We start from the raw sequence: 14,831 nt of genomic DNA on the forward strand, positions 1-14,831 counted from the left end.
GGTCTGCTGCAGGCAGGATGAAGCATTTCAATAGTCTCTTCTGTCCCAGTGATGAGACTAAATACTCTAAGGGCTCGTTCACTTGTTCCACCCCTCTAAAAAGTGATCTACGCTTTTCAGTGATGTTTGCCAGGCTGTGAGGAGATACACTGTATTGCCAAAAGTATTGGGCCACCTGCCTATACTCACACATGAACTTTAATGGCATCCCAGTCTTAGTCCATAGGGTTCAATATTGAGTTGGCCCCACCCTTTGCAGCTATAACAGCTTCAACTCTTCTGGGAAGGCCGTCCACAAGGTTTAGGAGGGTGTCTATGGGAAGGTTTGACCATTCTTCCAGAAGCACATTTGTCAGGTCAGGCACTGATGTCTGGGGTAGAGGCCTGGCTCACAGTCTCTGCTCTAATTCATCCCAAAGGTGTTCTATGGGGTTGAGGTCAGGAGTCTGTGCAGGCCAGTCAAGTTCCTCCACCCCAAACTGGCTCCTCCATGTCTTTATGGACCTTGCTTTGTGCACTGGTGCGCAGTCATGTTGGAACAGGAAGGGGCCATCCCCAAACTCTTCTCACAAAGTTGGGAGCATGAAATTGTCCAAAATGTCTTGGTATGCTGATGCCTTAAGAGTTTCCTTTACTAGAACTAGAGGGCCAAACCCAACCCCTGAAAAACAGTCCCACACCATAATCCCCCCTCCACCAAACTTTACACTTGGCACAATGCAGTCAGGCAAGTACAATTCTCCTGGCAACTGCCAAATCCAGACACGGTCATCAGATTGCTAAACAGAGAAGCGTGATTGGTCACTCCAGTAAACACATCTCCACTGCTCTAGAGTCCAGTGGCAGTGTGCTTTACACCACTGCATCCGACGCTTTGCATTGCACTTGGTGATGTAAGGCTTGGATGCAGCTGCTCAGCCATGGAAACCCATTCTATGAAGCTCTCTACACACTGTTGTTGTGCTAATCTGAAGGCCACACCAAGTTTGGAGGTCTTTAGCTATTGACTCTGCAGACAGTTGGTGACTTCTGCGCACTGTGCGCTTCAGCATGTGCTGACCCCGCTCTGTCATGTCACGTGGCCTACCACTTGGTGGCTGAGTTGCTGTTCCCAGTTGCTTCCACTTTGTTATAATCCCACTAACAGCTGACCGTGGAATATTTAGTAGCCAGGAAATTTCACAGATAGACAGATGCAGAGGTGGCAGTGTCCCCTTCCGGGAGAACACAGGGATAACTGCTAGTGGCTATAACAGCCGTTAGCAATAATCGCATGTAAAATCCTTCAGGCTGGTTGTACCCAAGTTGAATGATCAATCAACTTGAATAAATTCAGTCTGCTCATACATGGTTCGAAACTTGGCTGGTTGACAATAAAGGTGGTCATAACATTTGGCCAATACGATAATGGAATAAAAACTGTATTCTTTTTGATAATACATTTTGAGACTGAACTAGTGCACTGGGTCTAGTGGTACATATTAGGTAGTGTATGTTGGGTGGATGATGGTTGGTCTGTTGTAGAGCAAGTAGAGGAAGGATGGGAGACCTTGGTTAATGGGACATAAAATACGGTTTAAGTGAGAGGTAGAGGATCAAGTGGATGGTTATTACCAGGGGCGGATTGACCATTGGGGAACTCAGGAACTGCCCGAGGGCCCGGGGTCAGTAGGGGGCCCCATGAGATGTCCCTGGTATCTTTCATAGGCTTTTTTGGGTGTGATTTGAGTGTGGGTGAGGACAAAGGGGCCCCATGATCCCCTATTGCCCGGAGGCCCCATGAGTTGTCAGTCCGTCCCTGGTTGTTACTTAAAATATAACTAAAAGCAAAACTTTTCTTTTTTATCTTTGGATATAGTGGAGATGGATTAGATCAGTGGTTCTCAACCTGTGGGTCGCGACCCCTTTAGGGGTCGAAAGACCCTTTCACAGGGGTCCCCTAAGACCATCAGAAAACACATATTTCTGATGTGTAAAGAGCAGCTACTGTGTAGAAAGCAGCTGCTGTGTTGAAAGCAGCTACTCTGTTAAAAGCAGCTACTGTGTTGAAAGCAGCAGTATTGGAGGTAAAACGACACTCATGAATTATAATTACTGGGTAAATAATTTTATGGTTGGGGGTCACCACAACATGAGGAACTGTATTAAAGGGTCACGGCCTTAGGAAGGTTGAGAACCACTGGATTAGAACCTCTTTCAGGTTTTATTGCAGTCCATGCCCCCATTAGGGAGCTTCACCCTTTCTTTGTCCTGTTTACCATTATCATTGAAAGTCAAAGAAAATCCCAAATTTTGTGTTGTCCTCAGAGAAGTAATAGAGGGGAAATCTTCCAATGGGGACACTAATTCTTCTGACCCGGGGGTCCCCAAGGGATTCCCTTAATTTGCAGGGATATCATCTCACTTCCTGTTTGGCAATGAGACAGGAAGTAAAGGGAAATCTCCACAATGGGGCACAGATGGGAAAAAAAAGCTGACAGGAGTTATAACCCTTTTATTCTCTATCCAAAATGAAAAAAAAATTGCCTATAGTTGCTTTAACGGTCTAGTTTGATACCATTGAGTGTATTGGAAACATTCTACTATAGATTGTTGGGTATCAATTGGCAAGGTTTTTGACTTGCGTATCTGTTTCTTTATGTAGGGCAGCCTCCACCCGATCCACATGGAAAACATAAGACAGTTTAAATACAAACAATGAGATAGTGGGGGTTCGAGGTAAATCAATTTCTGCCGGATGGTTTTTCTTGCTACAAGAAGAAAGTTATTTTTGTACTCAAAACGGTGCTTGAAGATTATGGTCTGTTCAGTTCCACTCTTTGAACTGAGGATGTCTACTGTGAAGGATGGGGTTTCATAGCATGAGAAGTCTGAGGTGCATACATCACCCAACAGTTCCCATGTTGGAGAGCAGTCCCAGACTGCAGACCAGCAAAGAGGAAAGCCATGGTGGAAATGGCTTGGTCATATTGTGGTTATGATTGGATGGTCACGATGGTTGGTGACACTCACCTGAGAAGCCCATGTCCAATATGACAGCCTTTTTTCTGTCCTTTACGCTGCTGATCTGTGCGAAATTAATGTCCAGGAAGAGGAAGAAGATACAAGCGAAGAAGGCAATGATTCCGATGGAGATGGCGTAGTTGCATGCTCCTTCATTTTTGTTGTACACACAGTGCAGTTCAGGGCTGTTGATGTTGATGTAACCTTCATTTATTATAGAGCCAAACACCACAACGGAGAATACCTGAAAGGGTTCAGAATGTCAGGTTAGTAAATACTGCCATCCATTTAATGTGATTTTGATGGGCAAATTTTTTTTTTTTTCTTTAAACATTTTTAATTCTACAAAACTTTTTGGTTTAAAAAATATCACAAATGGTATAAACATTCATGCTGATAACAATGGGAGAAATCAACATACCAGGCAAGGTCCCTGAGCAGCAACTATTCATCTCTTGTAATCTACAACCCAGCAATTGCCAGAGAGCATGAGTATTATTAAAGCTTGAGGGACCACCACGGTTCAGTGGCCCTTGATTCACGTATGCACCAAAAAAGGGCCAATTTATACGGTATATATATATATATATATATATACCATATAAATTTGCCCTTTTTTGGTGCATACGTGAATGCTGATAACAATGGGAGAAATCAACATACCAGGCAAGGTCCCTGAGTATATATATATATATATATATATATATATATATATATATATATATATATATATATATACACACACATGCACCAGGGGCGGACTGAGAAATCATGGGGCCCCCGGGCAATAGGGGATCATAGGGCCCCTGTATCCTTGCCCAAACTCAAAAAAGCCTATGAAAAAGCTACCAGGGGCATCTCACGGGGCCCCCTACTGATCCCGGGCCCTCGGGCAGTGCCCGAGTTTCCAAATTGTCAGTCCGCCCCTGACATGCACACAGTATGCATACACACACACACTGTATATATCTTTCTGCCTGTGTCCCACTAGGGAGATTTACTTTCACTTTTTATCTTAGGCCGGCCATACGTGGGTCGATTGTTGAGCAATTTTACTTTCGAAAATCAGACCTAAGAATACTCGACCAATTTTTCCTCTGTTAGTGGGGCAATGGCCCCGGCTGATTTTTGTGGTTCTTCCCCATTTAGTTTATTGGGCATGCTGGAAAATTCGTGAAATTTTCTAAATCATTGGAGGCACCATCGGATTACAGAACGAACAATGTTTTAGTTTTTCGATCGAAAAATCGTTTGGAATTCAACCCATGTATGGCCTGCTTTAGAGACAAGAAATGATAGGAAATCTCTCCCAAATTGAACAAAATTCCCACCCTGTAGAGTTGTCACAGGGAGAGCTGTCCCCATTGGATGATTTACCCAAACCTCTTCCTCTGGTGACAATTTTCTTTCCCTTTACTTTCTATCTTGGTGGTGATCTTCACCAGCACGAATACAGGTGTGAAAAAAATAGCATTGTACCTTAAGATGCGCACATATATTACCTAAGCAACCAAAATCTTGTATTTGGATGGAGCAGATCAGACACAAAGAGTAGCGTGAGTGAGAGATCACAGTTTTCTGTAGTCAGTCTCTGGGTTTACATCCTATTGATTTCCATGTGACCTAGCACAGAGCATTATATCACACAGAGAGGATCAATTACGATCAATCACCTACACACAAAGCTCCAGTATAGGGCGGTCCGACAAGCATTCAGACACACTGGATTATTTTTAATGGGCAGATGGGGTCTGAAATGGTTCATTATGGATTCAGTTGGTGAGCACTCTCCCCATCACACCAACATCGATAAAGGCAATGAAGGTCCAAAGTAATGTTTTGGGGAGGACTCAATGGAAATATTCCTCTTTAACCAATTCTATCCCCTTCCTGCCCAGGCCAATTTTCAGCTTTCAGCGCTGTCGCACTTTGAATGACAATTGTGTGGTCATGCAACACTGCACCCATATGAAATTTTTATAATTTTTTTCACACACATAGAGATTTCTTTTGGTGGTATTTAATTGCCGCTGGGTGTTTTATTATTTGCACTATAAACAAAAAAAGAGCAAAAAATTAAAAAAAAAAAAAAGGTTTTCTTTGTTTCTATTAGAAAATTTTGCAAACATGTAATTTTTCTCCTTCACTGATATGCGTTGATGAGGCTGCACTGATAGGCAGCACTGATGGGCACTGATGAGGTGGCACGGATAGGCAGTAATGATGGGCACTGATAGGAGGCACTGATAGGCGGCATTGATAGGCAGCACTGATGAGCTGGGCATTGATGATGTTGCATTGATAGGTGGCACTGTTGGGTGGCATTGATGGGCAGTACTGATGGGCGATGCTGCTAGGCACTGATGGGCATCACTGATAGGAGGCACTGATGGACAGAGATAGGCAGCAGTGCTGGGCAGCACTGATGGGTGGCACTGATGGACACAGGTGGGTGGCACTGCAGGGCACAGGTGGGTGGAACTGATGGGTACACGTGGGCGGCACTGATGGACACAGGTGGGTGGCACTGCAGGGCACAGGTTGGTGGAACTGATGGGTACATGTGGGTGGCACTGATGGACACAGGTGGGTGGCACTGCAGGGCACAGGTGGGTGGAACTGATGGGTACACGTGGGCGGCACTGATGGGCACAGGTGGGTGGCACTGCAGGGCACAGGTGGGTGGAACTGATGGGTACACGTGGGCGGCACTGATGGACACAGGTGGGTGGCACTGCAGGGCACAGGTGGGTGGAACTGATGGGTACACGTGGGCAGCACTGATGAACACAGGTGGGTGGCACTGCAGGGCACAGGTGGGTGGAACTGATGGGTACACGTGGGCGGCACTGATGGACACAGGTGGGTGGCACTGCAGGGCACAGGTGGGTGGCACTGATGGGTACATTGCAGAATGAAATGAAAACGAGAAGCGCACCAACCTTGCGCATTACCTCAGTAACCAAAATTTATTAATTGTAAAAAATATACTCACAAACAGCGAATAAAATCAGGCATGTAAGTCCTCACAGGGACTTGAAGATAACATGAGTCCCATCAGGGGAGTGGGTGTTCAGTACAGCTGACGCGTTTCGAAGGGGGTCCCTTCTTCCTCAGAGCTAACTGAACTGTGAGTGCTCTCTCCTATATATACTCCTGGACTGAACCTAGGCCCTCCCCACTGGGTTGGGCAGTCTCAGGTTAGTAGGAGGGGCCAAGATATCGTCAACAGACAATCACTATTTGTAATGCCATCAGAGAGAAATGATATAGACAAACATAAAATATAAGATATAAAATATATAAAAAATATATAAAAAACCACATTTTGCATACACCACTTAGTGTACATATAATATATCAACTAGGCGATGACACCATTGGAAATGATGATAATAGATAATACATGATGAAACATAATATATTGTAAATAGTTAGTCTTATTCCATGATTCATTAGTGAGCGATGTATCAAATGGACAATTCATCCAGAGGACTTGTCATGAAGCTGGATGAGTATATAGCAATTAATGTAACAATAGACATAAATTGTTAGTCAATGGATGTCTTAATGGTTAAGTGTCCATAGTGACACAAACACATGTATATATATGTAGACATATAAACCCACACACAAACCTTCAACCAGAAGCTGTATGTTGTGTGCTACCAGGCAGCTGCATGTGCTTCGTGATCGGATGATGGAGAGGATTGGATCAGTACTCTTGGATCCGTAGTAATGTATAGTCAGCAGCAGAGGGAGATCTTATGCTTCCCTCTATAGCTGCAGGTTTACCCTGTGTGTGGAACGCACGCTAGTATGGAATGCTCGTGACTGCGCATGCGTGGACCAACATGCGCATGCGCAGTGTGAGGAGGACAGGTCCGTCGGCGCGATCACGTGAGCGCGCATCACGCGCATCTGACGGCCACTCTGTGCGCGTACACCAACACCGCTCTATTGGGTAAGATACCAGACCTGCCACCCCACCCCCATCCTCTGACGAGGCTCTAGTTGGGGGAAACTGTCTGGGGATTCCCCTCTGACGAACTTGCTGTTGAGTGCACGTCATAGCCAATCAAATGGGGTGGTCAGACGGCCCTGGCTGCCGCACTCCAGAGGTGTATTGAAGTGAAAGACATCAGCATGAACACATGTATACATGTGTATACACTACATACACATGCGTGTAACTCCTTAAGTGGATATGACAGTAGTGTTGCCGGTGGGTAAAAATATGAGACATATAGGCATATGTTCACATGAACGCCTTCTATGCATCATGTATAGAACACATGTAATACATGATGATAAATACAGTAAGAAAAAATAATAATAATATAATAATATGATATAAGATAAAATCCATAATATACAACTAAGACTCTATACACATAATTGCACGTTAGATATTGAGGTAAAAACCACGATATAGGCGCTTAAGCACCCTAGTACTGATAAAAGACATTAAAATGATCCAATGATAGTACTACTGATAGTGAGAGAGTCTAATATTAGGATACTATGATCCAGCATACAAGGCCATCACTTGCACCTTAAACCTAAAGCAATCTATTATTTTTGGTTTTTGGTTTTGCTTCTTAATAGGGTGAATGGTAATAGCAGCATATGTGACGGGACCCTGTATGGAAGATGTATATATTCGGTGTAACCATATAGAATAATATACATACAACAAATATATAAAGATATGATAGACTTCATATCTATACATTTAAAAGATCCATGAACCGTGGGCTTGCAGTATGTTAACAGTCTTAGGGAGTCACTAGTTAGCACCAAACTACTGAAGGGACCATATGTGTACTTGTAGTATGGTACAGTAGGATGAGAGATTATTATTGTCAGGGCTAGTAATAGGTAACCACATTCCTTACACTCAACACATTCCTGATGGCAGCAGTATATGTATTACTAGATATGATTGATATAATAAATCGCAAAATGAAAGTAGTGTGGAAAAAAGTAGAGATAAACTAATTGTGTTTGCACTACCTAGTGGCTAGATGAGAGTATGAATCTCAAGGTCATCGTTTAAACCTCTAGGAGACAGGGTACCCAATGTAAAGATCCAAAAACTTTCTCTTCTGCAGAGCTCTTGGTATCTCCTCCCACTATCTAAGTCCTTTGTAATTGCCTCAATTCCGAAGACTTTCAATCCATCGTAATTACTCTGATGTTTTTCTTTAAAATGGCGGGGGACTGAGTATTTATCTTTTACCAATTTTATGTTGCTTTTATGCTCGCTGATGCGTGTCCTTAGGCACCGCGAGGTCCGGCCTACATATAGTAGGCCACAAGGGCAGATTAGGCCATAGATGACAAAAGACGTCCCACAGTTTATAAACTGTTTGATGGGATATCTTTTGCCGTCTGTGCTCAGGAAATCTTTTTTTCGATGCCATATGACTCCACATGTACCACAGTTGGGAACACTGCATCTGTAGCTACCCTTTTGGTCAAATAGCACTGACCACGGACTTGGGTTAGATGTCGGCTGGTAATTACTTTTGCGTACTCTACTTGGCGCTATTAGGCTCCTGAGGTCTCTAGGTTTCCTGAAGATTAGTGTAGGTTTATCAGGGAGTGCCTTTCCTAGAGTTGGATCGTTTTTTAAAATGTTCCAATTTTTGGACAGAGTGTGTTTGATGTCCCAGGCTTTGTTGCTAAATCTAGTACAAAAACGTACTTCGTTCTTATTGTAAGTGCCAGTGGTGGTCTTAGAGTTAGGGCCAGTTTCCGTGTCAATAGAGTCTGTGGGATTGCTATCATAAAGGGCTAGATATTTATTAAAAGCTGTTTCAATAAGCTGTACATCATACCCTTTCTCCTCAAATTTCTTTTTAAGGATCAGACTTTGTTCTAAGTAGTCTTTTTCCATAGTACATGTGCGTTGTAACCTACAAAACTGTCCAAAGGGAACATTACGGATCCATTGGGGATGGTGGTTGCTCTTGGCGTGTAAGTATGAGTTACCCGCTGTAGGTTTGAAATGTGTTTTTGAGCATATCTGGCCATTGATATCATGTCTTAGTTCTAGGTCTAAAAACACTAGATTATCATCATCAATCACATGAGTGAATGAGATATCATACGGATTGTTTCCACAGTGTTTAAGGAACCCATCTAGCTGGGAATCTGTACCATTCCAGATGATGATAATATCATCAATATACCTTCCATATAGGATAAGGTTTGCACTGTAGGGATTATTCGTCCAGATATAGTTGTTTTCCCAGTATCCCATAAAGATATTTGCATAGCTAGGAGCAAATCTTGCGCCCATAGCGGTGCCCTGAATCTGGCGATAGTGTTTGTCCAGAAAGGAAAAGTTATTGTGCTCTAGGGCAAATTCAATGCAGTTGTATAGAAATTGGATTTGTGTGTGATGGAGTGGTGAATTTTTGGCTAGAAAATACTGAATGGCTCGGAGACCATGATCATGTTTGATGGACGTGTATAATGATACCACATCCAAGGAAAGCCATCTGTACCCCTCTTCCCACTTATAACCTGCCAGTATGCCCAGTATGTGACTGGAGTCTTTGACATAGGATGAAAGATTTGACACTATATCTTTAAGGAAGTGATCGATATAGCTGCCTAGATTGCTTGTCAGGCTACCTATGCCAGAGACAATGGGTCTACCAGGGGGATTGTCTTTGTTCTTATGTATTTTGGGAATGTGATAGAAGAATGGGGTGGTAGGATGTTTAACAAATAGAAAGAGAAATTCTTCTTTGGTTAATATTTCTTCTCTTAGTGCTGTTTCTAAAAGTGATTTGTATTTAGATTGATATTGAACTGTGGGGTCATTGGATAGGACTTCATAAGTTTGACGGTCATTAAGGAGTCTCAGGGCTTCGGTAATGTAAGTGTCCCGGTCTTGAATGACCAGACCTCCTCCTTTATCTGCTTGCCTAATTACTACATCCTTGTTCTCTTTGAGGATCTTAAGTGAGGTTTTTAATGGGTCCTGTTGTAGATAATGTCTCCGTGTGAATGCGTTCGTGTTACAGATTTTCTTAAAATCCGTTAGTACTGTCTCATAGAAGGTAGGTACAAAATGACCTTTAACCCAATGCGGATAGAACGTGGATTTGGGTTTAAACCCCGTATGTATGATTTCTCCCTGGGAGGCAGTTGCCATCTCTGTGAGGGTGAGGTATTCTAAATCACTGTCCGTAGATATACCTTCCGTATAAAGGTCTTCTAGGATGTTTAAAATAGGCTTTTCGAGTGAAACGTCTAAAACGGGAGAATTAGGTGGAAGGTGTACACTGTTGGCACTATCCGTGGTAATGTCATTTTTGAGGAGAAAAAATCTCTTAACTGTCAGATTCCGAATGAACTTGTTTAAGTCCACAAACAGTTCAAACAAGTTAGGTGGGTTGGGAGGTGCAAAATTGAGACCCTTTTTCAGGAGTTCAAGTTCTGAGTCAGAAAAAATTGATTTTGATAGGTTGTAGATTTTAATAGTAGAGAGGGGAACTTTACTATTTATCTCCTTCCTCTTTTGGTGTCTCTTTCCCCCTCTCTTTCCTCGTCTCGTCCGCTTTCTCTCTTTTTCCTTGGGGGAATTGATGGTAATGTTTGATCTACTGGGGCTGCGGACAATGAATGGTTCGCAGCCGCTTCCCTTAAAAAATGAAATTGATTTTGGTCTGAATGCATATGACCATGACCATCAGTATCCAATGGTCCCTTTGGGCCCATATAATTTAGGTGACTGGACACATGATTGGAATCTTGGTGAAAACTAGGACAGTTCTGAGCTGTTCTATAATTGTAAGGAGATAGTGGTTCCGATGTTGTATTTTCATGGGCTAGTGACCCCTTATAATGGGTGCCCGTGTGGTTCCTAGTGGATGATGATGCTGGGCCATTGGGGTGATTAGTGTGTAATGAATGAGTTTTATGGTGCGTAGATTTATATGACTGCCTGGTGGAATAATGTCCTTTGTTAGTAGCATTTTGATTTCTATTATGTGTGTAGGAGTTATGATGATGAGTCTTAGACTGATTATAGGTAGGTTTGGAGCCTTTATACAAATTTTTTGATTTAGAGGGCCCTTGTGAATTATGACCTGATACATTATTTGAGGTTTCAGGTCTAGGTGGGTATGTATTGTTCCATAGGGTATTGGGCTGTGGAGCAGGTGCACTGGAAGACTTCTGTTTCCAATTGAACTCACACCCATGTGAGTAATCCAGTCTATCCCTTTCAAATTTATCTGATTTATTACTAATGGTGTTAGTTTCAAAATGCATAATCTGATCATTGACCTTGGTGTCCCATGCATTTGCGGAGTTCATCCTTCCAACTGCTATCAGCATCTTCAACTGTTACAAGACACACTAGACTGTACTAATCTAAAGACTCACCTAGACTGATTTATTATGGTCTTATCGATTGAAGAAAGGGAAGTCAGGAGAACTTCTCTAGCGAAAGGTTTTGCATGTAGCATTAATGCATTTGAACATCAGCCAAAAGGTTCTAACAATGAAGTAACTAGTGCAAATACTAAGTCAGACATTGCTATGAGGGAAGACAAAATGGTATCACTCTTTTATAATCTGAAACATGCCTTAGAGAGAGAAATTGTCCAATGGTGGGACATACTATTGTTGCAGAAATATCTAGAAACCCACAGGACCCCCAGAGGTCTTAGAATCACTAAACTATGTAGCTTCCTAGATGAAGATCTAGATAGCAGTTGGAAGGATGAACTCCGCAAATGCAACAGAATTTGGATGAATCTTATAATCCAACAAAGAGAAAGGAATCTACTAAACATTAAATCAGACATCGCCGGTTTACAAGAAGAACTGGCTGCATACACTGATATCCCTACCTTCAATGAATGGGACACCAAGGTCAATGATCAGATTATGCATTTTGAAACTAACACCATTAGTAATAAATCAGATAAATTTGAAAGGGATAGACTGGATTACTCACATGGGTGTGAGTTCAATTGGAAACAGAAGTCTTCCAGTGCACCTGCTCCACAGCCCAATACCCTATGGAACAATACATACCCACCTAGACCTGAAACCTCAAATAATGTATCAGGTCATAATTCACAAGGGCCCTCTAAATCAAAAAATTTGTATAAAGGCTCCAAACCTACCTATAATCAGTCTAAGACTCATCATCATAACTCCTACACACATAATAGAAATCAAAATGCTACTAACAAAGGACATTATTCCACCAGGCAGTCATATAAATCTACGCACCATAAAACTCATTCATTACACACTAATCACCCCAATGGCCCAGCATCATCATCCACTAGGAACCACACGGGCACCCATTATAAGGGGTCACTAGCCCATGAAAATACAACATCGGAACCACTATCTCCTTACAATTATAGAACAGCTCAGAACTGTCCTAGTTTTCACCAAGATTCCAATCATGTGTCCAGTCACCTAAATTATATGGGCCCAAAGGGACCATTGGATACTGATGGTCATGGTCATATGCATTCAGACCAAAATCAATTTCATTTTTTAAGGGAAGCGGCTGCGAACCATTCATTGTCCGCAGCCCCAGTAGATCAAACATTACCATCAATTCCCCCAAGGAAAAAGAGAGAAAGCGGACGAGACGAGGAAAGAGAGGGGGAAAGAGACACCAAAAGAGGAAGGAGATAAATAGTAAAGTTCCCCTCTCTACTATTAAAATCTACAACCTATCAAAATCAATTTTTTCTGACTCAGAACTTGAACTCCTGAAAAAGGGTCTCAATTTTGCACCTCCCAACCCACCTAACTTGTTTGAACTGTTTGTGGACTTAAACAAGTTCATTCGGAATCTGACAGTTAAGAGATTTTTTCTCCTCAAAAATGACATTACCACGGATAGTGCCAACAGTGTACACCTTCCACCTAATTCTCCCGTTTTAGACGTTTCACTCGAAAAGCCTATTTTAAACATCCTAGAAGACCTTTATACGGAAGGTATATCTACGGACAGTGATTTAGAATACCTCACCCTCACAGAGATGGCAACTGCCTCCCAGGGAGAAATCATACATACGGGGTTTAAACCCAAATCCACGTTCTATCCGCATTGGGTTAAAGGTCATTTTGTACCTACCTTCTATGAGACAGTACTAACGGATTTTAAGAAAATCTGTAACACGAACGCATTCACACGGAGACATTATCTACAACAGGACCCATTAAAAACCTCACTTAAGATCCTCAAAGAGAACAAGGATGTAGTAATTAGGCAAGCAGATAAAGGAGGAGGTCTGGTCATTCAAGACCGGGACACTTACATTACCGAAGCCCTGAGACTCCTTAATGACCGTCAAACTTATGAAGTCCTATCCAATGACCCCACAGTTCAATATCAATCTAAATACAAATCACTTTTAGAAACAGCACTAAGAGAAGAAATATTAACCAAAGAAGAATTTCTCTTTCTATTTGTTAAACATCCTACCACCCCATTCTTCTATCACATTCCCAAAATACATAAGAACAAAGACAATCCCCCTGGTAGACCCATTGTCTCTGGCATAGGTAGCCTGACAAGCAATCTAGGCAGCTATATCGATCACTTCCTTAAAGATATAGTGTCAAATCTTTCATCCTATGTCAAAGACTCCAGTCACATACTGGACATACTGGCAGGTTATAAGTGGGAAGAGGGGTACAGATGGCTTTCCTTGGATGTGGTATCATTATACACGTCCATCAAACATGATCATGGTCTCCGAGCCATTCAGTATTTTCTAGCCAAAAATTCACCACTCCATCACACACAAATCCAATTTCTATACAACTGCATTGAATTTGCCCTAGAGCACAATAACTTTTCCTTTCTGGACAAACACTATCGCCAGATTCAGGGCACCGCTATGGGCGCAAGATTTGCTCCTAGCTATGCAAATATCTTTATGGGATACTGGGAAAACAACTATATCTGGACGAATAATCCCTACAGTGCAAACCTTATCCTATATGGAAGGTATATTGATGATATTATCATCATCTGGAATGGTACAGATTCCCAGCTAGATGGGTTCCTTAAACACTGTGGAAACAATCCGTATGATATCTCATTCACTCATGTGATTGATGATGATAATCTAGTGTTTTTAGACCTAGAACTAAGACATGATATCAATGGCCAGATATGCTCAAAAACACATTTCAAACCTACAGCGGGTAACTCATACTTACACGCCAAGAGCAACCACCATCCCCAATGGATCCGTAATGTTCCCTTTGGACAGTTTTGTAGGTTACAACGCACATGTACTATGGAAAAAGACTACTTAGAACAAAGTCTGATCCTTAAAAAGAAATTTGAGGAGAAAGGGTATGATGTACAGCTTATTGAAACAGCTTTTAATAAATATCTAGCCCTTTATGATAGCAATCCCACAGACTCTATTGACACGGAAACTGGCCCTAACTCTAAGACCACCACTGGCACTTACAATAAGAACGAAGTACGTTTTTGTACTAGATTTAGCAACAAAGCCTGGGACATCAAACACACTCTGTCCAAAAATTGGAACATTTTAAAAAACGATCCAACTCTAGGAAAGGCACTCCCTGATAAACCTACACTAATCTTCAGGAAACCTAGAGACCTCAGGAGCCTAATAGCGCCAAGTAGAGTACGCAAAAGTAATTACCAGCCGACATCTAACCCAAGTCCGTGGTCAGTGCTATTTGACCAAAAGGGTAGCTACAGATGCAGTGTTCCCAACTGTGGTACATGTGGAGTCATATGGCATCGAAAAAAAGATTTCCTGAGCACAGACGGCAAAAGATATCCC

General features: G+C 42.2%; 1 protein-coding gene across 1 annotated transcript in view; it reads right to left on the reverse strand.

Annotated features, from left to right (window-relative positions):
• SYNGR3 (synaptogyrin 3) overlaps positions 1-14,831 on the reverse strand; it is a 99,374-nt gene that overhangs the window by 22,218 nt on the left and 62,325 nt on the right. The window contains exon 2 of the mRNA XM_089686823.1: positions 3,013-3,247. Coding sequence (XP_089542949.1) covers positions 3,013-3,247 — 235 coding nt within the window. The remainder of the gene's footprint in view (positions 1-3,012; positions 3,248-14,831) is intronic.

Source organism: Staurois parvus, unplaced genomic scaffold (assembly GCF_062004578.1).
Source record: "Staurois parvus isolate SC_StPar_1 unplaced genomic scaffold, SC_StPar_1.0 ptg000412l, whole genome shotgun sequence".
Taxonomy (NCBI): Eukaryota; Metazoa; Chordata; class Amphibia; order Anura; family Ranidae; genus Staurois; species Staurois parvus.